A 24,695-nucleotide genomic window follows, 5' to 3' on the forward strand; every position below is an offset into this window, starting at 1 on the left:
CGAAATGATCCGAGGCACTTCTGCAGCGATGGGGGGAGGCATGCACAGCGCCCTGCCCACTCATCTCATGTGCTAGCACCACGCTTGTTGGGCCTGGAACGCTCGCCAGCCGCTCTGCCTCTTTCAACCGATGCCACCCTGCTCTCTGCAGTCACCCTCTCATTCCAGCTTGGTTGTTGCCCTGCGGTGGGTGCTGTCCTGTGGTGGCGAGCCTGGTCCCCCCCAGCCCCTGCGCATGGAGCAGGGTGGCATCAGGGACCCCAGTGCAGAGGCAGGTTGTGCAGCGGCATCTGCCAGCATCTACCTCTGCTGAGACGGCATCCACCCTGGGCAGTGTCAGGGCAAAGAGCTCTTCCTTTGGCCGCAGGTAGAGGGTAGCAGGGAATGAGGTGGTCTGCAGAGCAGCGGTGAGACAGCAGCCCAGGGCACGCTTCTCCACTGAGGGCTTTGCTTCATCGCCTCCCCGGCATCACCAGCGGATCCCATTCCCCCTCAGCAACACTTCAGCCCCCCGACTGTAAAGCCGCTCCCCCAGGGAGCAGGAAGGCGAGCTCCTTCCATCACTGCTGCTGAAAAAAACCAGGCATTTCCCCTTCCTCATCCTCCAGCAAGAGCAGGGGGCACAGCTATAGACAGAGCCAGGGCTGCCTCAAGCCCCCTGCCAGGCAAAAATTGGCTGTGGCGAGAGAGGTGCCGGCTCCCGCGGCGAGTCCCCGATGGCTGGAGAGGGCCAGTTTTAGCAGACAGCGCTGCATGTTAGTTTACAAACCCAGCCCTGCACGTTCGGCCTCTGTGAGTGTTCAGTTCCCCCACAGAGCACCCTTCTGCCGTTCCACCTTGGTGAAGACAGTGTCCTCCTCCGGTAGACATGCAAGTTCCTCCCTGGCACATGCGCAGACACATTTCGGTTTTTGTTCCAGACAGGAAGGTCTTGACGACATCCTTTCCCCCCCCCCCCCCCCCAACCTTTTCTTTCCCCCCCAAGTTTGTTTGAGGGGCTGGCTGCTGCCGGGAGCAGCGCTGAGCAGACAGGACCCGCCAGGACGGTGGGGTGGCAGGGTGGCCCGCAGCAGGCAGGTGGCACGCAGCCGCATTGGGCCAGCGCGTGGCCATGGCGTGTGCTCCACGTCCTGCTGCGGGAGTGGGGAGCGGCCCTGTCCCCCACAGCCGGGCAGGAGCGGGTCTCCCACATCCAGCAGTGGCAGCGGCGGTGGCTCACGTCACTGCGGCCACCTCATGTCACTGGCGGCCACCACGCGGTGCAGGCAACGAGGCAGAGGAGAGCAGGTAGAGGAGGCGCGGGCAACGTCCAGCCTGGGTCCGCGGCCGGACGAGAGGAAGGACTAGATACTGCACAAGGGTGAGAGTTGCACTAAAAGAGTCAAGACCCTCCTCTGTGTAGCAGGACTAAAAACTAGCAGAAAAGACCAAAAGGTCTGAGATTTGCTGGTTACAAACACTTTCTGTGCTACATGTGCAATATATTTGTTATGAATGTTACCACAAAGTCAGTTCATTCAATAATCTTTTAATCACCGTAGCTAGATGTTCTACGTCCATTCAAGTGACTTTTATTCCAGTGCAATATTTCAATAGACATGTAGTGACCTAGTATGCTTTGTGTTTTAGAGAATCTGTGTGCAGAGCAATGCAATTAAGTTTAAAACCTTGTAAATAAAACAGGTTGCAAACTAAAAAAAAAAAAAAAAAAAAAGAAGAAGAAAAAAAAAAAAAGAGTATTAGGCTTGCATTTAATTTCCGTGAGTGTTTCAGTATCGTGCATTAGGCCGCCTCAGTACAGACCCCGTGTTCTCTGTGCAGGTATTAATGGAGGAGTGGCTCCTCGGCTGTTGAATGCTCCCTGTTAATGCTTTACTGCTTTAACTGTATTCATTTTTCTAGACTCCTGTCTGCACAAAATGCAATAAATGATTTTATTACACCCTTCACTACTTGCGCGGGGAGTTTTCGCTTGCTTCCAGGGTCTCCACAGCTATTTTCATAGATTCATAGATTGGTCCAGGCCGGAAGGGACCTCCAAAGGTCATCTAGTCCGACCTCCCTGCAGTCAGCAGGGTCACCCCCAACTAGACCAGGTTGCCCAGGGCCTCGTCGAGCTTCACCTTGAATATCTCAAGGGAAGGGGCCTCAACCACCTCCCTGGGCAACCTGTTCCAGTGTTCCACCACCCTCATGGTAAAGAATTTTTTCCTAATATCCAATCTAAATCTCCCCTTCTCCAGCTTAAAACCATTGCCCCTCGTCCTGTCGCTGCAGGCCTTTGTAAACAGACCCTCCCCAGCCTTCCTGTAGGCCCCCCTCAGGTACTGGAAGGCCGCTATGAGGTCTCCCCGGAGCCTCCTTTTCTCCAAGCTGAACAACCCCAGCTCCCTCAGTCTGTCCTCATAGGAGAGGTGCTCCAGCCCCCTGATCATTTTGGTGGCCCTCCTCTGGACCCGCTCCATCAGGTCCATGTCCTTTCTATATTGAGGGCTCCAGACCTGCACACAGTACTCCAGGTGAGGTCTCACCAGAGCAGAGTAAAGTGGCAGAATCACCTCTCTGGATCTGCTGGCAACACTTCTTTTGATGCAGCCCAGGATGTGAAAGCAGAGTAAATTTTGCACTTGGCTGCTACCGTTTCCGTAAACAAGGAGCAATAAGGGAGCAAAAAACCATGAGGAGAGGAACAGCCTCTCCCAAGCGCCACAGTTCCCATGTTTAAGCTCACACAAATTTCTGATCACCCCAGCAAAGATGCTTTACCTGCCAGCGGGGCCGTGGAGACGGAGAAAGGGATCTAACAAAAAGAGACCGGAGGAGAAAAGATGGCAGAGAGACATCCTTCCCTCCCATTTCAGGCTGCGTAGTAACGGAGCACAAAGTCCAGGAAGGCCAGTGCTCAGCGCACAGGGACTGGTGGCCCTGACTTCACGCAGCAGCCAACAACCAGCTGCAGCTGTGGCAGGGCCACCGGCCCAGCTCGTTGCTGGCCCAAGCGCACCCTCCCCTCCTGCCACCAGCAGCCAGGGACGCTTGGGACCTCTCACACCGGCCCCTGCCACACGCTGCCCCTGCGTGTGTCCCTCAGTGGGCACATGGGCTGCTCTGCCCAAGATCCTCCGAGTCCACTGTGCCAGAATAAGCATCTGTGAGGTACTTCAACCCCAAACCGGTATAAACTGAGACAGACCACAATATCCTCACAGCGGTCACTGGAAGGTTCGTACGCCTTCCGCTTGCCATCCAGCGTAGGGCCGCGTCTGACACAACTTATCCGGAAAAGAGAGTAACGGCAAACGCGGTGGAATAATGTATTCCCGTAGTACTCAAGCTGTCAAGTGTCAAAAATGCAACAAAACATTTTTCCTGCCTTTTTATTAAAAAGTAATGTCCTCTTGTTAACAGCACAGAGAGAGAAAAAAAAAAATATGCTACAACACAAACCACCTGGGACAAAGAAAATCCTCTGCTCCAAGAACACTGCTTTCTCAGTTTCTTTCGGTTTTCTGCAGGAAGCCTACGGACTCCAAGAAGGCCGTGATGGGGAGGACCACAGAGTTAAGAGATGTTTTGTGTTCTTGTATCAAAGTATGTTACTGGTTAAAAACACGGTGAAGAATCACTGCCCGATTTTCCACTCAACTGTCCGCTGCAGCTACCAAAGTGTTGAACAAAAAATAATGTATAAAATTATGGTACTGCATCTTGGCACTGCCTCCCCACCTTAGATGGACAGAACACCCACTGACAGTGAGATGAAGGTTCAGGGAGCAGACATCCGCCACCTGGGAACTGGCTGCAGGGAATTCCCAAGGGAGGGCCAGCAGCACATCAGTGAGGCTGAGTCGCTGGGCTACAGGAACCAACCATCCCAAAGCAAGATGATAAGAAAAGGAAATTTATACACCAAATTTAACAGATTGATCTTAACACTGACTACTTGGTGTAGGAAAATTGACAGACCATTTCCTTGGCTGGAAGCTCTTGTGTTTCGGATCTGCCCCAGTGGTCCGACCAAAGCTGCCCGTTTCGGTGAGCTGGGCGAGGTGAGGAGCGTTTCTCCGCCTCGCTCTGCCAGGACATGACAGTCCAGCTACAGAGGGACCAAACGGCCCGGTCTCGGGTTACTGAGGAGTGGTCAGACATGTGCTTCATAAGCCCAGCTGCTAGCGCTACCCCTGTACTTTCCAACTGGCTTATATGCCATTAAAAAAAAAGAAATTAAAAAAAAAAAAAATTCAAAGAAAAATAGTGCCCGTTCCAAAAAGGTGGGTCTCCAAGAAGGCCCAGCCAGCGCTACCGCTCTGTTAGTCCTGTTTCCTCAAAACCACTGACCCAAAAACTATACTAAGACCGTTCAGCGAGCCCAGACTGCACCACAGTGTGAAGATGCACCAGCTACTGGGAGTGAGGAAAATTGAGAAGGACCGTCATTGCAGCAGCTTCTGGGAGTGGACAAAACAACCGATTATCCAAAGCGGCTCTTAGCACATGGTGCCGCTGAGAAAACATTTCTCCAAACACTGCTAACCAGACCGAGGTGAGGAAGGGCAGTGCTAGAACAGCCAGCAGAAATGCCACCGGGGGTACACTCTCACCAAAGTGGAGAGGACATGCATATCCAGGGGCATTCGTCCCGCGTCAAGGACAGGGGACTCTTTAAACAGCTATAAGTATGGAATGGCAAAGGGAAGGGGACAGGACCTGACAGCTCAGCTTTAATAGTGTCGCTGGTAGGAACCCATAGGTTGCTGGGCTGAGGACCCTGCTCGCCCCTGGGCCACCGTTTGGCTCACTAGGTGGGAGAGTGCAGGACCACTCTGGATAAGGGTGTCCAAGGCTTTCTGTACACTGGGGTTGTCAAAGTTGATACCAGAAGACACTGGCCTTTGAGCAGGTACGTTGCCAGGTGCAGGGAGGCGATTTTGGTGCTGACCATAGAGCGACTGAGCTTGTGGAGGAGCTCCCGGTCTCGGGCCTGCATTTCTTGAAGGGCCTTGGAGAGCAGGAAGCTGCGTGCTTGGAGTCTGCAATCTCTGCTGAGCCTGGTTTAAATTTCCAGCACTGATGGGTGCTGAGCGGGCCTGACCGCTGGCCATGTTAGCAAAGTTCTGGTTTGGAGTGCCACCTGAAGCGCCCACAGAGGCTGCAGAACTGCTGTTTGCTACAGCAGCCGCTGCCGCCGCCGCCCCGCTGTTGAAGAGACTGAGGATTTTTGCTTGAAGCTCCTGCTGAGGATTAGAAGAGGACACCGGAACAGAAGGAGCAGAGGCCAGAGGCTGTGAACCCTGATGAGCCTGAGAGCTTGGAAGGCTGGACTGACTACCCAGAGATGATCCTGAAGGTGCCCCCAAAGACTGTCTTGACATGGATGCTGGGAACGAAAGGAAAAAGGGTTAAAGCTCTGCAAATTCCCTTGAAGAGGCACCTAAAGAAAACTAGTGAAACAGTTTCCAGAGACACAAGCACCAGTGAATACCCACCCTCTGAACAGGAGAGCTGCACAGCTCAGGGCAACCCAAACCGTTCAGCAGAACTGTTGCCCTTCGTTTGCAGCCAAACCAGTTATAGCAGCCCCGTGGTTTCCCTGAGAGAATCCAGTATAAAAGTTCTTTCACTTGAAAGACCTGAATCGTCTCAGGACTCCCAAGGACAGGTCCATCTCAGTACAATGAGGCGCTGTGTGAGTAAGTTACAACACTAGGACTCCTCTGCAGTCCCAGGAGTGTTTTGGGTTCCCAGCCCAGAGGGCCCCCAAACCATACGATTCACAGACTTATCTGGGGCTGAGAAACTTACCCTGCAGAGAATCAGTGCTTCCCCTCAGTAACCGTTCCTTCCGGTCTCTCAAGTAATTAATTACTTTATCAGTCTCCTCGGCAGTTAGATAGCGATTGTCTGCCAGCAGGTTCAAGAGAGTCTGGATCCCTGGAGGGTGACCTCCTCTGACACCCTCCTCCATGGAGGGTGGGCGCTCCCGCTCCTGCAGAACAGCCTCATCTGCCATCTTGGCAGCCTGCCGGGCAATTTCCTCCCGCTCCTTCTCCCGCGACTCTGTTTTGTAGCGCTCGTAATTCCTTGCCACCAGCACCATGGCGTCAGCTTGGGGCATGTTGCGGTGTTCTGCACAAGGAAAAGAAACGTTTTAAGTAAACCAAAGTGACGTTAACAGAAGGTGCCCTTGCCTCACACACACCGGCACATCTCATTCAGCAGGCACGCACCGCTTTGGGATTGCGAGCATAGATTTGGGAAGCTTCCTAGGCCTTTCAGTCCAATTTCCTAAGCCAACAGAAGGCTCAAGTCTATCACCCAGCAAGGCCATCCTTTTCTTCCATACCTGAGGGCTCTGAGAAGATACCATATCAGTCCAAGAAATGTCTATCTTGCCTCTCACCCAATTAAAAGGGAAAGCAGCTCCCTCTACCTCTCGTATAAATTCTCCGTGCTCCGAGAGGAGACAGTTCCAGCAATTCTACCGGTAAAGCCTTGGAGAGATCCAAAACTTGCCTTCTGAAGGCTGCTAAAGCTTCCCAGAGCAGGACAGCAATGGGAATACTTTTTGGTTCTGTGTGCACATGCAGGAGATGAGGAGGAAGGAAGCACTGGCTTGATGTCACATTGCTGCTTGTGTTTACTACTCTGGGGCAATAAGCAGAAATCAAGTTCTTCTGTAATAGAACGAATAATGGTCTATTCCAACTTTTTAAATTTTTTTTGCACTTGCCTTTTAAAGTTTTTGAAGTCATTATTTCCACCTCACAAAGTACGCAGCCAAATATTCCTCTGAACACAGATTTAAGGAGGGAGATCAAAAGAGAAGGCCTTTACCTTCCCAAAAGTGCCCAAAGCTCTTGGTACTTTTCGCACCTGCAGATAATCAAATCCCGCCACCCTCTTCCTCGTAATAGGAAACCAGGGTTCATTTTAACATTCATAATTAACATTGCACAAGTTGTGAAAGACTTCCCTGAAACTAACGTGAATGGAAAGGTGGCCACGTGCAGTTCAAGTGAGCTTATTTAATCTCTAGAAAGAGCTGTGGGTGAGCTAATGACTGGGGTTCTTATCAGATCTGATACACTGTTAGATCCAATAAAGAAGAAGAGAAGCTTTGGTGGGAGGACGGGTGTTAAATCGAAAGAGAATTAAAACCAAGGGCAGTGGAAAACCTGGTGAAAGTGTGCATGAGCTGTATTTGTGCAGGAAATGAGAGAGCCCTCCTATTCCATCCGCATCCAATGTTAAAGGACACTGGGATTCTTCAGTCAGTAAGCACACAAAACCCAGTGTGCATTCCGAAGTTTATTCTCTCCAGACTGTGCATTCAGAAGTTTATTCTCCCAGATGAACCTCACAAAACATTATACTCAAGAACACGGCAAGGGAGAAATAACCTGATCAGAGCAAAAGACTGCTTTCTGAGATCACATTCTGACATTTTTTTAATACCTACACCCACCCTCACAACAAACAAGTCACACCCTGACATGGAAAGTGATGTGACAAGTGTAAATGGCGCTAAAATGCTAAAAAGATGGAGCACGGACCCCAAATCACTTCATAGTTGTATCTTTTTATAACTCTTCCCAGTTTCACAATCAGATCTTTACTTTCACCAAATACGCTATCCTTATTCTGTTTTCCTTAAATCACATTTGGTTTTAAAATCTGTCCTGTAATTTTTCACGTTCCAAACATGCTCTCTTTGAGAGAAATAAGCGATAAACTGAGGTTGGACTGGTATTACTCAGAAACCTATCAAGTCATTTCTAGAGCCGGGGTTCACGACTTGCCCTAAGATGCAAAGGCTGGTGAACATGAGGTGCTAAGATCACAGCCGAGATACTCTCTCTTGGCAGAAATTCAACAATCCTTTTGACAAGGGACAAATAAAGTATCATGGAAACTTACAAATAATGATATTCACACTTATGACCTGGTGTCAAGTCATTAATAACTATTTATGTCACAGCAAGGATGAACTTTGTCCTGTGTGATTCTGCTGCCACTAAAGCAGCACTGGGATTGGTTTGGGTGACTACAGAGCCCATGAGACCTCAGTACCTTGTGGGGTGCCAAACATGATGTTAACAGTGCAAGAGCGGTGAACTTGATGCTGCTGGGTGATGACAATGGCAAAAGGAGACCCTCCTCTGCTCACATCGTCCAGGGCTTGCGTCAGTGACATCTCTGTGTTGAGGAAGATGAGGTCCACTACCATGCCCAGATCCCGCACCTTCCGCCCCACTGACTCCGCGTACTCCCTACCACAAAGCAGAGCCAGCAGAGTTTAACAAGTCAGTCATATACAGAAACAGAAACCCTGGCACATTCACCCTCTCCACCATCTCAGATTTGATTTTCTGATGGCCTGCCAAACTTCGTAACGTTTAAGAGGACAGTAGTAAAGCAATCTCAGTACAATGATATTCAAAGCCCAGATCCTACCCGTAGTTTGACCTGAATCAGTCATTTCAGTGTAACTGAAATAGATTACAAATCAAGCCTCAGCTTAGTGGAGAAACAGAGTGTTTGCAAAGGGATTTACACTATTATAAATTTGCTTATATAGAAACGTGTTTAAACTGAAGTCATTAAGTGAGGTAATTTATGCCTGCAGAGATCTAAGGGGTACACAGCAGAGCAGCAAACCCACAGGAGTCAGTTACTTGTGCTACGTTCAGTATCTTAACTGTTCAAATACGCCTTAAACTAATTCACCGTAGCACAGCCCAACTTCTGGAGTTGAAGATTAATTTTCAGAAGAGAACTACTCATCCATAAACATTCACTTGAGTTCCAAACACATTTTCTCTTGCTCTTTTGTTCCACTAGCTGCTTTCTGCCCTAACCCAGTATCAACACAGGATCGAGGGATCCACTGTTCCTGTATCTATGGTCCTGCAGACTTCCCATTCCAAACACAAACCTGAGCTCAAGCGGCTGAGCTTAAAGTTTTCAAGGCTTTATTTTTTAAGCTTATTTTAATCAGTACCAAAACCGCAATACTGTCTTTTTAAGGATTTCTGAGTTACACCGATCATTTATCAAAGTTATTCAGGAGCCACCTTTCAACAGGTCTATGGTAGGTGACATCGGTGCTTCAATACCAAGACTTATTAACATGCTCTTAAGGTTTGTACCTGTTACAGACCAAAATGATCCTTAGGATACTAAGCTGATCCTATTGCACAAACAAATTCTCCCTTTATCAATTATAATAACCTGTGGTCTATTAAAATATCTTCTGAAGATTTCTAGTCACCAAGGGATAAAGAATCTAAAATTTCCTTTCAAGATTTGTTCCAACAGGTAATCAACTCCATTAAAAGCAAATCACAGAATTTTATTTCTAGTTTCACTGCTCCCTTTGTTCCGATTTCCTGTTCTGTCCGCTACCACCAGATCAGACAAGTGCCAGCTCTCTCTTTCTGCCTCACACACAGAGCAAAGTTAAATAAAAGCAACTCTTGATCTTTTTTCCAAAGGGCGAACGAGACAGAGCTTTAGATTTCACCTTGACAAACATTTTCTTCAGACCCCAAGCCAGATCTATGATTTACTTACATCTTTGTTATTCTTCACTACATTTATTTGTAAAGATATAGATCTGGTGCCATCATTTCAGCCCCTCTCCCACTGTGCCAGGCATAGGTGTACCCCTCTATCCCCAACACAGCACCCGCTCTCCAAACTAAGGACATTCTAACATTTTTGACACAAGTTCCTTTGACTCCTAAAATTGTTTTAAGACCTTACATTCCAAGGGCAAGCACACCATTCTAGAGGGATTGCCTGCATTTTTGTTTTTAGATAAACAATCTTGCATTTAGCACAATAAAAAGGCATGCTGTGTTTGAGTGGGGACACCTCAGTAAACCTTCAGACTGCCACATGAGATGGCCCCGGTTACTACTTAGACAGGCTTTTGGTATTGTTCATGACTGCTTTCAGCAGCGATTTTATACTTTGTGCACGTTGGATTAACGGTATTGACTGGTATCTGACCTAGTAACCAGCCTGACAGGAGCTCTGAAATGAACACCCCCACGACTCCACCCCAACAACTGCCCTGAACCACCTGCTGCCTGGCACATATTAATGAATTCCATATCAGTCAACCCATGAATAACAAGCAGAGGCCACTATAACCTGTCGTGACAGTAGGCTGATAAGAAGAGTAGGTAGGAAAGTATCAGGAGAAGGTATAGTGAAGGAAATAAATGTGAAGCACAAGATACAACATTTCTCCGTCTCATCAACATATATTCCCATATATACTCAAAAAGCTGCCACTTCCTGAGGGCTCTAAAGCCATGTTCCTCAAGAGCAACCCGTAACACAAACAGCCTCAAGGCAGGACTAAGTTTAATTCCATTTTCTTGTACCATGCAATAACAAAATTTGTCGTAACTATTTTCTTACTTTGTCTGTTTATTCACCACGATCACAGAACAATCCACAGGTCTCTCTGCATCAAAACGCCTCTTGATTTCCTCGTAGTACTGACGGTATAGCTCCTCTCGGCGCCGCTCCTCACGCTTCAGACGGTCTGAAAGCAAACCACAGGGACAGAACAAATCATGCCCTTTGGATCTGCTTGGGGCAATGAGGTGCATACAGCTGGTCTGTCTGAATCTCTGAACAAGAGAACGCAACGCACTCGGCACCGCAGGCATCTCCCGCATCCTCCCAGAGGGAGGACATGAATCTGCTCATTATAACGTTACAGGTACTCACCTTCTGAATTCACTGGAGCTCTATCAAAATGTTCTTTGTAACGGTCGTAGTAAGAGTCATCCTTCCGCCGACAGTAGTCTTCAATGTGAAGGTAACGGTCATAACCTTCATCTCGTCTGCAAGATTTAGAGAAGAAGCAAGGGTTTCCATGCTCCAGCACAATCTCAGGCCACAACTTTGGCCAGCGCATCACACACAGACCCTCCTCAAGTTTAATTTCTGAAGTACCCACCTGCTCTTCACAAGACACGAAGCAGGCATCTGACTGTCAACAGTCAGAGCAATTTCCTCATCTTAAATGCCTGACACCACTCAAATCAGTGCAGCCATTGAGACAGAATCGCCATAAAACTGTGTTGGCAAATACAATCCCATGGAAATTACCTGTACAAAGGGTCCCGAGGGTCTCTCATATCCCGTGGATCCCTCATATCACGTGGGTCCCTCATATCCCGCGGATCCCTGTATCGATCGTACAGTGGCTCCCGTGGGTCACGAAGATCTCTAACATCGCGAGGGTCCCGCAAGTCTCTTGGATCCCTGATATCCCGTGGGTCTCGCATGTCCCGTCGGTCCCTGTGGTCTCTGGCGTCACGCATGTCTCTAGCTCGAATGTCTCGAGTGTCTCTGGAATCTCGCCCGTTTCTACCATCCCTGCCATCTCTGGGGTCTCTCCGTGGACTCCCCCGAAGAGGGGAGCGGTCACGTCTGGCATCTCGGCCATCCCCGTAGGCATATGGTTCTCTGTGGAAAATAGCAGGGAAATTCCATTAGACTGCTAACGACATGAGTGCTGTCACCCCTGTATCTCTTACCTGAGGTGCCAAAGTGACCCTTTTCTCAGCAGCTGAATCCTCCCTCCTATCCCACAACAGCAAGAATTGCCAAAAAAACATATTTGTTGAAGCAGCCTGGGGAAGCTTCTTAATTCTAATGTTTATCATAGCCAAACAAGACCCCGAAAGCTCCTTAATGAAGCATCCCTAAAAGTATGGAGCGCCTGTGGGAAGGAGTGAACAGGCACCTTGGAAACCACTATTTCAAGGCCTCTGGCCTCCAACATCAGCCACAGATCACCCACCAAACATATTTTTGCAAATTCTTTGAGAGAATTCAAGGTGCTGGAGCCTTATACGCAATAGCCAGGTGCATTCAAGGGATCCATTAAATTCACTAGTCAATGACAGCAAAATACCTAAAATAATTTGTTATTGGCATGTGATTAAAAAAGGAGCTTGTTGTGACCAAAGACACTGCAGGTTCCATGGTGTGGTTGGGTTTGTGCTGCTAGCAGAGCAATGACATCTACCGCTGTGTCCTGGATTTGAAGAGATAGTGTCTGTAGAAAGCCAGTCTTATGTTTACGATGCCCTGTGTAAGGAGGGTACAAAACCCAACCAGCATGGCATCCTCAGCAGCAACAGGCTTCTCTGTCCCATCTGAATGATCCATCTCATTCAGACTTTGTACCACACTGTCTTCGGAGGCAAGGAAGAATAACGTTCCAGTCTTCATCTTTTCCCAAAACAGCACGTTTTTTTCCAGGTCATATTTTGTTTTCCAGAAAAAAAAAAGGTAACTTCACTGTAGTCTAAGCCAAAGATAAAAATCTTGCAGAGTAACTACTGAGCTTCATATGTTTGGAATGTTCCTTGCCCAAGACACTGACGACCACCAGAAAAAAAAAAAAAAAAAAACATCTTTTTGAATCTTTTTATTTCCAAAACTTGACAAATTTTAAGAGTCCTCTACCAGCCTAACCAGTTTATGAAAGATAAGCAGAATATAAGCCTGCTTCTACTCTAGTGCATTCATGTAGCAGTCACCTGGAGAGACCTGCAGGAGCAGGGAGTCAGATGTGCCCAAGTTCTGTGTCAGGTAGAGCGGACAGTACGAGACGGATCTGCAGAGTCTGAGTACGGACTGTGGTGGTCAGACACCCAGCTGTGCTGGGGAGACACAGGAGTGCTGGAGTTCTCTATTTTTACGGCAGATAAAAACAGATCTTGGGAAAAACTACAGTGTTGCCACTAAGAGAATATACAGTCTCCTCCTGTAAAAGAAAAACTGTATTTGTGTAAACACCCTCAGCCTCTTGGACACACAAATCCACTTCTTGTTTGTGATCTGTATTGAAACCACATCCCATGAGAGATACACGTCATCGCCCGCTTCCCCCCAACCTACAATGAACAATGGCAGAAGCTCAGGGGAAACTTCTGATTTGCTCTAATGGATATCGAGTAACTGATCTTTCTGCAGTTGTAAGAGTATACAGCAAAAGAGCCAGATGCAGTGTAATTGTTTGGCATATGACATTTATTCCAGCTGGTGTAGGGGTGACCAGAACAGGCCATATTCAGGAGCTGCAGAGACAAAAAGATGCAGAGTGAACAACGCACAACTGCGACAGAAGTAGAGAGGTGGCGCGGGTCCCCTCCGCTCTTGCACCCGCATGGCTGCCCCGCTGCTCGCAGAGAGGTAGCAGCACCAAGGCAGAGCAGCCTTCTGCTTCCATGCCTCTGTCACCACGGTCCGACTCCTGCAGCATCAGCACCGCTGGCCACATGTGCTCGGGACTCAGCATGGGACTCCGCAGGCCAACATCAGCAGCTGCCGTTCACACACCTGCAGCGTGGTCCAGACTCCATCATCCATGGTCGTGCCCAGGACTCGATGCCTGTGACCTTATCGCCACCGTGCCCACGGGGCTGCTTGGGACTTGGTGCTAGCAACACGGGCTGGTCACAGTGTCTGCAGTGCCAGCTGCAACCCAGTGCCTTCACAGAGGCACCAAAGCCCTCAGCAGCCTGGCGATAGTCCAGTCCACAGCCTGGTGCCCAGGGCACCACTGCCCATGGCTCATGCACCTCCAGTGCTCCTCAGTGCCTGTGACATGGGCATCTGCTCTTGCATACACACAGGATGACACAGGTCCCAATGCCTATGGCATCAGTGCCTGCTGCTTGTCCCTCTGCAATGTGGTCCAAGGACCAACACTCACAGCATAGGTGTCTGCCTCTTACACCCACCGTGCTGCCTGGGACCATCAGCATTAGACACCTGATGGCCAAGGATGTGCCATCAGTGCCTGCTGCTCAGGTACCTGCAGTATTCTTGGGGTCCTCATGGCAGGACTGAGCACTGATGCTGCCCAGGCCCAAGGCTTATCACATCTGTAACAGGAAGCCCCAGCTGTGTGACAAAGCACCTCCTGGGCGATGCCCACACACTGGTCTCTGCAAGCACATTTGGCCCTGTGCAGATGAAGTGCAGCAAATAAAAGAGACCTAGGTGATACCAAGGATTGCAGCTACTCATTCTCTGGTTTTTGGTGGTAGGTGTCTTGCTATTTGCACTTTTTCCCCATTTTTGGTAACTGAACAGGTCAACTTATTAGAGCGCACCAGACACGTGAGAGCTTGATTACCTTCAAGTCCAAAAGGCAACACTCCTTTGTGTTGAGAGCTTTAGAGTAGAGGCACAGAAGATGCACATCTTACATCAAAGTGTAACCACAGCATGTCTTCGTGTGCTCCCTAGTAATGCCGTGGAAAGGAAACTGAAGTTGTCTTCCTGTGACAGGACAGTCCGTGCCTTCTCCAGTCGCCAGTGATTTCACGCACAGAAGACGTGGAGGAGCTGCACAGGCTGTGCCTACCAAGGTGTGTGAAACCAAGAGAAGCCGGCAGGTACACACCACTCTGACTGCAGAGAACAGGACTGGTTCCAGGTACTGACAAGGCCAGCACACATGTGGACAGGACAGTGCAATAGAAATGTTTGCTCTCTCATGCGCTTCGCTCGTGTGCTCTTTTCCAGTCTCATTTCAGCACTGGAAGCTTTTGACATCAGAAGAGGCAAGATCCCAAAGTCCTCTGCAGCATGGCTCTGGGAATGCTACAGCCCCTTGGCGTTCTCTAGATATGCCTCGGCTTCTCTGATACTTGAGGCAGGAGAAAACATCAAGTGTATTCTTCCTCATAAGTCTTTTACAGCCTGTGCTGCAAAACATAACGCTTAGCTGTAGTAACAGCAGCAGACACGAGGTTTCCCTTGTGCCTCCTGAGGTGTTAGCGCCAGAAGGGCTCTTAGAGGTGGAGCGGTCACATCCCGACTGTCTCGCTTGAGCATCTCCGTTTGACTGGGGAGGTGGCAGTAGGGAAGAGACACAGACATTTAGCACAGGCCGCTGGGCTCATGCCCTAAAAGCCTGACCTTCCTAGTATAACTCACTGCTTCCAGGTACTTTACCTTCGTGCCGGACTGGACCTTGATGAAGCCTTATTCATATTTCTTCTTTCCACTGCTTTTTTAATATCTGTAAAGAATAATCAACCCATCTGTTCAATGCTATGGAACAAAAAAAAGATCATCAGCACAATTCAAATGAAAGCAACTTAAGCTCAACAACATCCAGATGGTGCAAGAAAATCCATTCAGCAGAGAGACATTGTCACTTTGACATTTTTTTATTAAGTTTAGGTAGTACAACATAATGAAATTTTAATGGATTTCTCTGACTTCAAAATAGGGTGGACAGCTTGGGTGAAGTTTTAACCCTTTACATTCAGGCCTACATCTAGACTCTTCATTCCATAAGAGAACCTCTTTCTTCTGCAGCCTATGAGGGAGCAGAAAGCGACTCATGGACTGTAGGAGAAAAAGCAGATTCTCAAAATCTCCAAGAAAGGAAGCTGATGGCCAGCACACTCTTAAGTTCACAGCCAGTCCTGTTCAATGGAGCATGCCGCTACCCTTGTTGAAAATAACCCAAGGGTTCTCAAGTGGCACATGCAACTGCCTCCCAAGGGACTGCTGCAGCGTTAAGTTGTACAGTCTCCACCAGTGAGGAAATGGGATCCAAGGAGCCAGAAGAACAAGCTCCTTATGAAGTCAACATGGTGCATTCAAAACATCACTATTACCATGATGCAAACTGATCCAACAGATCAGAAATTTGAAAACTGGTTGGCTTCGGAGCATCTCCAGGAAAAACACCATGAAGTGAAATACAAAGAAGTAAGAGCTGAAGAAACAGAGTCTTGTCCTCAACAAGAAAAAGTGAAGTTGCCCAGAACTGGCAGGGACCCATATTGTTCTACTGTGAAGAAACAAAGTGTAACAGGTGATTGAAGATGAAATAGTGAACTGGAGGGGGGCAAGGACAAACAGAAATGATTTCAGATGTTTTACTCTGAGAACCTTTTAAGGAAAAGAACAAAACAAACCTAGGGCCTACCTACTCCCTGAGAATCTATCGACAATTAAAATGTCTTATTAGTTATTTACATTAACTACTTTCAAAGCTCTTGCAAGTGAATAAACATGCTGCAATGTCTTTAGGCAGACTCAGTCTTAACATCTTCTGTAACTTCCCGAACTATCCTTCATTACTTTCAAGATTAAAATTAGAATTAAGGGATTAGTTCTAATTTTTGCTCTTGTTGTCAATCAAGCAGCAGCATGTTCTCTTCTGGAGAGGCAATCTGGACATTAACTACAAATGCAGCGTAACAACATTCACAGGACCACAAAGCAGTCTCTCTGGGATCAAATACAGCTGCATTGTCTACTGTCACAAAGTAAATTGGATGGACGTTTATTCCCTACACAGTTTTATTCATTAAAAGATAGGAAAACACTTCTATGCATTTGTGGAAGTATTAGTATAATGCAACATTGGAGGTTAAACTCTCCCAAAGCCTTTTGCCTTATTGTGTTACTAGCAATTATATTTAATACTCAGACTGCATAACTGAAGCAACTGTTCTCCTTGCATTCGTTTTTTAGTTGAGAAATTTTTCCCCCTTAAAGTCAAGTGTTATCTTTAAACAAGACACTATCTGCTTTCTTTGGTTTAAGATTATTTTTATTTTCTGTTTTAAGATGCCATTGCAGAAACCTATTATTTTTACACTCAATACCATACATTTCTTTCAAATAAAAAAAAAAAAGTATTTAAATCTGAACAAAAATAGTTTACTAGAAGAAAAAACACCTTTGACAGGGATCCTTCTCTTGTGCAAAACGAACAGATTTAATAATGTTTTATTTAATGCCAACAGCATTTACAGGTTAAGCATTTGAACATTGACAAAGCTTCCAAGAAAAAAATTAGTCTTCTGTCCTGTAGGATTTTGAGATGACAGGGCCACTGTAATCATACAGTGTAACCTTCTGAATAAACACAGGTGACAAGAGTTTCTTGAATCACATTCCTATCTCAAGTGCAGCAGTGGCACTGAACTAGAGCTTTTAGCAACACATCCAATTCCAATTTAAAAGTCTCCAGAGCACACAAACCACCAAAGCTCCAATAAATTATTTCAGAAGCAAACTACTTTGCTGTTAAACAAAACTATTTATTTCCATTTAAGGCCTTGTCATGCCTATGCCCACTAGATTAAAACTCACTTATCTCCAGGTCTGTCTGTAACACACAGATCGCATCATTCCTGTATCTTGAGGCTTTTTCTATGGCTCGTTCTTCAACTCCTTAAGCCTTCTTCAGATTTTTCTGAGGCTTCCCCAATTTATCATTATCCTTTTTGAACCAGGCAAACCAGAACTGAACACAGTATTCCAGCAGCAAAACCCCACACGTACCAAAACCTCCCTACTTACAAGTCTGTGTTTTGTACAGCTAAGGATGACAAAAAACACTCTTGTTGGGTACAGATCTTCCCTTTTGGCTTTACTGAAAGCTCAGTTCTGCCTGCACCCAGCTTAGGAAGACGTCCAAGTCATTTCATCATCAGCAACTCAATCTTCATTATTTCATTCTCTTTTTAAACCATGATTGTGTGTTTTCTTTCCAAGTCACTTATAAAAGCACTGTGTGGCCAAGAATCAATTTTTCCAGAACACCACTCAAAGCACTGAGCAATTCCATCTATGTTACACTGAGATTCATTTGAAATCCATTTAACCCTCCATTGTTTTTAATTGTTCTAGTTTCTTAATCAAATCAAACATCTTACAGAAGTATTTTACATCAACACTGCTACTTTCAGCCATAAAACTTGCTGTATCACAAGAATAAGTTAGCTTGACAGGATTTATTTTGATTGGCATTAATTAATTCACTTCTCATTGAGAGTCAGGTGAAAGAATCCTTTGTTACCAGGGGCTGATGCCAGGCTTATCCCATTTGTGCTGCCCACTGGCACATCTGCAGCGCTCTGCTAGGTCCCTGGAAACTCCCTAGTTTTCCAAGGCCTGTGGAAAAACAATATTAATAGCCCAGGCAGGTCTTCATTTCACCGAGCCTCACAGGTGCTAGATTTAATTTTTTGGAGAGGTTTAGTTTTGGTGCTGTTTTCCCTTCCTTAGTTTGCTATTAAAATGGAAATTATATTAAAAACACCTTCTGCCTCTTCAAAAATAGACAACAGAAACACTAACTGAAGACTAGGTGGTCCTTTCCAGTTAGAAATTTTATCATGTCCAGACAGGCACACCTTGGCTTCTAAAACAGCCGCACTTGTTCCTATTTAAGCTTCCAGACTTCGACAATGCTGGCCTAATTTCCTCTTGTATCCTTCTACCCTCCTTGTCTATTTGCCTCCACTTCCATCTTCAGGATCATATTTGCTACTGTACACACACCTTCCCACAAGTTATTATTTATTGCTCCTTTCATTCCTTTTTAAGTCAAACCGTTTTTCTCCAATTTAGCATAGGCTTACTTCAAAAGTCATTTTTTGCTTGCATTTAATAGATTACTCTTAGATTTCTAACCATTCATTTCTGTTTAAGTTTGCTCCCAGCATATTTAGCAGAATTATTTTCATCTTTATGGAAACACCTTTTTTTTTTTTTTTAAGCACCTAGTATTTATAGCACTACATACAGATTGATTTCACATGTGCAAAAAAATCCAAATTAAGATTACTTATCTAACAAGCCACTAAGAGCTGTGGCCAATTCCTCTGAACCTGTCACGATGAAGCCCAATACTTGGTTTAGAAATGTTTTTGAAACTACACGCATGAGGTTGTGATGACCACTTTCCAGGGCTTACATGTTGAACGGTTACTTACACAGGGCAAGAGAGCTTTTGAAATGCTAACACATAAAAATAAGTTCAGAGTAAGACTTAGGTAGCAAGAGAAAACACTGCAGATGAACCACACAGCACTTACAGCAAATAACTCAGAAAGCAAATACATACCTAGTAAAAGTGATTTTAGACTAACGCCAGGCAAGTTTGACATAGTAATCTTTCCAGAGAGCTTTAAAACAAAAAGCACTCTTTCTACCAGAATGCATGCTGGGGTCAGTAGGAGAGCACGGATCAGTTTTCCTTACCTAATCTATACCCTTTATAAAGGCGACCCTTCTCACCGTCCAGAGCGGCCTGGACATCTTCTAGACGGTCATACTGCACGAACCCATAGCCATGGTACATGCTGAGGGCTGGAAAAGTTAACAGCAGGGCAAGACCAGTTACAACTAAGGGACAAGTACTAACCCGCACCCAGGCCATCACCTAACCCCACCAGGCGAACGAGCAAAGGGGCTCTACCCAAAAACCACTATGGAAGTTTCCTGGGAAAACCAAATCTACCAGGATCAAAATGCAGAGCTCAGAGACTCTGAAACATATTTCATAGATTGACTTTCTTCTGACAAGGCAGTGACCAAAATACAGCTGATGAAGTGACCAAGATTTGATTAAGAGACTATGGAGTCACTTGAAAGAATACTGTAACGTCACCCTGCAACCCCAAAAGCTAAAACATAGCTGATATATTCGTTATGTTTCAGCTGTACTGAAGGAATCACTTTTTCAGAGAAAATGTAGACAGAGAAAATTATCATTAAAAGGTCACTTTTTAGGAACATTAGTCACTCCTCTCATCATCACCAAATAGCATTTGACAAGCATGAAAGTTATATTTCTCACTGAATTCCCAGCCACGAAAAGGCATAAGATAATATACTAACCCCTGATTTTGCCATATTTTGAAAATATCTCTTGCATTTCTTCACGAGTCATGTGGTCTGTGGGCAAATTGCCGATAAAAAGTCTTCTCTCTAAATCCTGAGGATTGGTGCTGTTAGTGAAGTCGCTCTGATTGATGCTATTGCTCTTGCGTCCTCGAGCCATTTTGCTTTCGTTCCAAATCCAACTCTTCGCAAAAAAGAAAAACGGCCATGCATATAATTTCAATCCATGACAGTAAAATTAAACTGGAACAAGATTAAACTTAACAGCTTTGCAGACTAAAAGCCAACTGGGTCTGCTTGACGCAAACTTCACTCCAGAGAAATCTTAATACAAGGGATACAGAGGTCTGGCAAAAATGTATAGCGCAGCGTTTTGGTTGAGCTTTTCTGTAATACTGAAAGGTAGCAAACCTAATTGTTTTGCAGATTAAATTTTAATGGTTTAACTCTAAACTAAGATACAAATAAAACTCATTTTCCACTAAAACCTCTTAACTTTAAGCTTTAATACACCCATTGTTGTGACATCTATTTCTTCAGTCCACTGGTAAGAAGTGTTGAAATTTATGCAATATTTTAATAAGCGGAAAGGAAACACTCATCGCAACATTGCATAACAGGTCCCAAATATTTCAATACAGGCTTTGAATGAGACATCAGGAAGTACTGTTTAAATGCTTTTAAGTGACCAGGCTTGGATCACTTCACTAGATGTGAAATCTTAGCTTTCCAGTACCAGAAAACCAGAGTTTCTCATTCATACCCCTACTAAACATATCCTTGTCCCCATAGAGACGTCAGCTCCCACAGAAGGCGGGTCCATAGCTGGGAATTTAACCACCCCCACGTAAATGCTGTACTGCTACCTCATCTCCCCCAGTACAGCAAAATTCCACTCCTGTCCTGGTTTCAGCTGGGATAGAGTTAATTTTCTTCCTAGTGGCTGCTGTGTTTTGGATTTATATGAGAATAATGTTGATAACACATATTGTTTTATTTGTTTGACATCATGCTCAGTATATAAATAGGGGTTGGCCAGGGGGGCAGGAATCTGCAATCACTGCTCAGGATGGGCTGCGCAATTAATCATCAGGTGCTGAGAGCATCCTGTGTTGTACCATTTTATTTTGTATATACTTTTACCATTATTATTACTATTTTCCTCCTTCATTACCATTCCATTAAACTGTCTTTATCTCAAGCCACAAGGTTCCCCCCACCCTCTCCTTCTCTCCCTCATCTCCCTACCCTACCAGGGGTGAGGTGGGGTGAGCGAGCAGCTGCGTGGTCCCAGTTGCCGGCTGGGGTTAAACCACGACAACTTTATTAGCCCCCACTGTTGCAGACAAAGCTGGAGCAGTCAGCAACGTTCACCACACAGACTTACTCAAAGAATTACAGCAAAAAAATCCCACCAAAGAAAAAGCCAACATAAACTCTACCAAGCTAACAAAAAAACCCCACTGAACCCCACCCAGGATTCATATTTTCCCGTTTAAAAGTCACCATTACGTAAAGCTTTAAAAAAAAAAAAAAAAAAAAAGAAAAAGAAAAACTTTTAAGATGAACTTTGATGTTTGAAAGCTATTTAATAAAGTTGTCATACTTCCTAAACATCTACGGGAATGAAGGGTGGGATTTTCTGTTTATAACATGCAAGAAACCTGGAAAAAAGAAAGCTAGTGAAACTGTGTATATCAACAGAAACTTCTGCTGTTAATCATGAGATGCCTGTAACCAACACACTCCATAATAGTAACCTATATTTGTTACAATAAAAGTAGCCTCTAAATAAACAAGTCAAATGTCCAAAAATATAAAATGGTTTTACATAAATATTTCTACAACACTTAACTGGCATGAAAAATACATCTACTCCACATCTGACACATAAAATTTGAGTGCTTGTTATTGTTGGGTTTTTTTGGTTTGTTTGTTTTAAGATCAATGAACTTTACACTCATATCACTTTTCTCCTTCTTTTAGGAAACGCTGCAGGGATGGGAGACAGAGAATGCCTCCCAATCATCTAATAAATTTTTTTTAAATGAACAGAACTGCCAGAACAGGGAGGAAGAAAACCCCAACACTCAAACAAAAAAGTCATTTATTCTACCGTATTTGCTTCAATCCTCCTGTAAGTTTGTCCATACACACAGAGTTTTACCTTCCCCAGCAGAAGTACCAAATCTTATCCCATTTTTCTGTGTGAAAGCAATAGATTTCTCTTCTATTCTACTATTGCTGCTTGAGTTCTCATCACTTGAGGGGAAAGAAGTTTTCAAAATTCTCCTGAAATGATTAAGTGGGTACAAAACATGGAAAGACCCATCTAGTCCATGTTGCCATTTGGAGCAGGCTGACATCCAAGTCGGATCCCGTTGTCACAGCCTTCTCCAGCCGGGTTCCCAGCACCACCAGGGATGGGGACTCCAGAGCCCCTACAAGTATCTGCTCAGGCAGCACAACCTGTGTCTACAGTCTCAGGATGTCACATATACAAACAGCAGTCAACAAGACCCGTAACTGCTGCTGGCAGGACATTTCACTTTCAGTATAGAAAGCAGTAAGAACTTCCCTTTCCTTTTTCTTAAGGGTGGGGACAGTAGGGAGTGGCCAGGGAAAAGGGTGCAAGAGTTTTCCACGTGAACTAAAACAGGGAGCTATTTTTCCACCTGCAGGTCACTTTCAAAGCAAAATAATAGATCCCAAGCACTCAGACAGGCTGAATTACCACAGAACTTTCATATAAGAGCATTTACTGTCCCTTACCATTTTACACTTGGTAGATTACATAGTTAAGGGCCATTTAGTAATCACAATACCAGTATTAATTAATGTTGTCCCAGCTTTAGGCAGACGACACCAGGTGAATGACTGATTTCCACATTAAGTCTTTTTCTATGAATGTAGCCAGACAGAACAACTACGCATCTGGGCAGCTTAAAGGTGCCAGTCCCCCCATGCAGAAACTGAGCACCAGGCTGAGCCAGTTATTACAACAGCACAGCCCACACCAGCTCACATGCCAGTAAATCCTCACGAAGTTAATTAAAGCCACATCTCCCTAAAAATCTTATGTTTAAAATCAAAGTTATTTATTAGTAGCAACACAGCTTCAGAGAGCAAGACAGAGCTGAAGTGGGATGTTGAAACTAATTTGACACAAGCGAAACATGACACAGAAGTCTCCAAAAAGTTCCTGGGCAAGGCAAAAATAATAAAGCCAGCCACCATAGAAAGGAACGCTGCTGAGGAGTGGCGAGCTTCCCACCCAGCGCCGGCTAGTGGCTCTCAGCACCTCGGAGCCAAGCCCCGCCAGGCCACCACCAAAGGCCAGGCCTGGGATCAAGAGGGCCGTTCGGGGACAGCACTAGCACCCACCCGCCTTGGTCCTCTGCGCCCAGGGCAGCAAGTAGATACAGGGCTGCCCACGAGGAAAACACGGAGAGAAGGCTTTCACCTTCCTTCCCCAGGACCCTGCCACTGCTGTGAGAACGCCAGCCAGGCTTCTCAAAGCGCAGCTGCCCAGGGCCCTCCTCTCCTCCTCTGCGCCGCATCTTTGTCGCTACTCGCGGCTTTCTCAAGCAGCAGTAAGGGGAAAAAAAACCAACCACATCCTTGACGCCTCGCTAATGCCAGCGAAGTCCTCACAGCAGGCCGGGGGCTGCTCTCTTCACGACACCGAGAACGACATCACCGGTTGCACATCTCGACTGGGGAAAAGGCGTTTTTCAACCGCGTTAATCCCGCGTACCGCCCGGCCCCAGGCCGCCGGGGGAGCGGACGAGCTCCAACGAGCCCCGACTTCCCGGAGGCGCTGAGGCAGAGGCGCGGCCCGGCCACAGGGCCCGCTCGGACCAGCTCCAGCCCGCCGCGGCGGCCAGGAAGGACTCAGCCCTCCGCGAGGTGTGCTAGAACATGTCTTTTATTCGAGCGCTCCCGGTAAAGCCTCACCGGCGCCGCGGGGCCGCCCACACGCAGACTTACCGCCGCGCCGGGCCCGGTCCGCCTCAGGCCGCCGCCCGCCAGGACAAAGGCGCCAACCGCCGCTGCCGCACGGCGCCGTCGCAAAGCGAAGGGGGAAGCGCCGTCGGGATGGCGACGCTTCGGCACTTTACGGCGCAACGCGCCGGCATACAGCCCGCCGCCATGCCTGCCGAGGCGTGCGGAGCAGCGCGCCTTGCCTGGCTCCCGGCGTGCCCCGCGAGCCGCCGCCGCCAGGCATGCTGGGACTTGTAGTCCTGAGGAGGGTGGCGGGGGAGAGGCCGCTGGGTGGCGCCATCAGACCCCGCGCGAGGCGAAGAGAGGCGGGGCGGGGCGGGCGAGACCGGGACCGAGACCGGGACCGGGACCGGGACCGGGACCGGGACCGGGGCGGGGCGGGCGAGACCGGGATCGGGATCGGGATCGGGATCGGGACCGAGACCGGCGCGGGGCGGAGCGGGGCGAGGTGGTCGGGACCGAGACCGGAACCGGCTCCTGGACCGGGACCAGGGCGGGGCAAAGCAGGGCGAGTGGACCGGGACCGGGGTGGTGGCCGGGACCAGACCGGGACGGGGACCATACCGAGACTGGGACAGGGAACAGGGCAGGGCGGGGTGGCCGGGACCGGGGATGGGTGGGGCGAGGTGGTCGGTCCCAGACCGGCACTGGGACCGGGACGGGGCGATGTGGCCGGGACCGGGACTGGCACCGGGGCAGGGTGAGGCGAGGTGGCCAAGCCCGGGGTCAGGCCGGGCCCTCCCCGTTGCCGTCGCACCCCCCCAGCGCCAGGGCCGGGCTCCGCGGCCGCCCCAACCCGCGGCGCCCGCGCTGACCAGCCCCGCCGCCCAGGCACCGGGACCGGGGAGCGCTGGCAAATGCGGCCGGTGCCCAGGGCTGTGGGGACTTCCCGGGCCGGTCCCACGGGAGGAGGGCCCAGAAATCCCCCTCCCCACCTGTGCCTCCCCATCTCTGCCCTCGATTCTCCCCCGGGACCCTTCACACTCTCG

The 24,695-nt window shown here is 47.5% G+C and overlaps 1 protein-coding gene across 3 annotated transcripts; it reads right to left on the reverse strand.

Annotated features, from left to right (window-relative positions):
• Positions 1 to 380: 380 nt before the first annotated feature.
• Positions 381 to 23,754, reverse strand: NCOA5 (nuclear receptor coactivator 5). Of its 3 annotated transcripts, XM_074157130.1 has the most exons (10): positions 23,692 to 23,754; positions 19,699 to 19,885; positions 19,060 to 19,167; positions 15,001 to 15,067; positions 11,131 to 11,490; positions 10,747 to 10,862; positions 10,432 to 10,558; positions 8,071 to 8,270; positions 5,803 to 6,126; positions 381 to 5,377 (listed from the first exon to the last, which is right to left on the reverse strand). In XM_074157130.1, exons 2-10 carry the CDS (start codon positions 19,859 to 19,861, stop codon positions 4,722 to 4,724), a joined length of 2,121 nt encoding a protein of 706 aa, XP_074013231.1. In that variant the 5' UTR covers positions 19,862 to 19,885; positions 23,692 to 23,754; the 3' UTR covers positions 381 to 4,721. The 3 variants fall into 3 exon arrangements, with proteins under 3 accessions (XP_074013231.1, XP_074013232.1, XP_074013233.1); XM_074157132.1 differs by lacking the exons at positions 19,060 to 19,167; positions 19,699 to 19,885; positions 23,692 to 23,754 and having other exon boundaries at positions 4,722 to 5,048; positions 5,088 to 5,377; positions 10,432 to 10,602; positions 10,743 to 10,862; positions 15,001 to 15,062; XM_074157131.1 differs by lacking the exons at positions 19,060 to 19,167; positions 19,699 to 19,885; positions 23,692 to 23,754 and having other exon boundaries at positions 10,432 to 10,602; positions 10,743 to 10,862; positions 15,001 to 15,038.
• Positions 23,755 to 24,695: the final 941 nt, after the last annotated feature.

Source organism: Numenius arquata, chromosome 12 (assembly GCF_964106895.1).
Source record: "Numenius arquata chromosome 12, bNumArq3.hap1.1, whole genome shotgun sequence".
NCBI lineage: Eukaryota > Metazoa > Chordata > Aves > Charadriiformes > Scolopacidae > Numenius > Numenius arquata.

Coding starts and splice junctions, on each gene's coding strand:
- NCOA5 (XM_074157130.1), bottom strand. CDS start 19,861: ATGGCTCGAGGACGCAAGAGCAATAGCATCAATCAGAGCGACTTCACT. Junction 8,271..10,431: donor GTGGTGAATAAACAGACAAA/GTAAGAAAATAG, acceptor GCTTTGTGGTAG/GGAGTACGCGGAGTCAGTGG. Junction 6,127..8,070: donor CATGTTTGGCACCCCACAAG/GTACTGAGGTCT, acceptor TTCCTTGTGCAG/AACACCGCAACATGCCCCAA.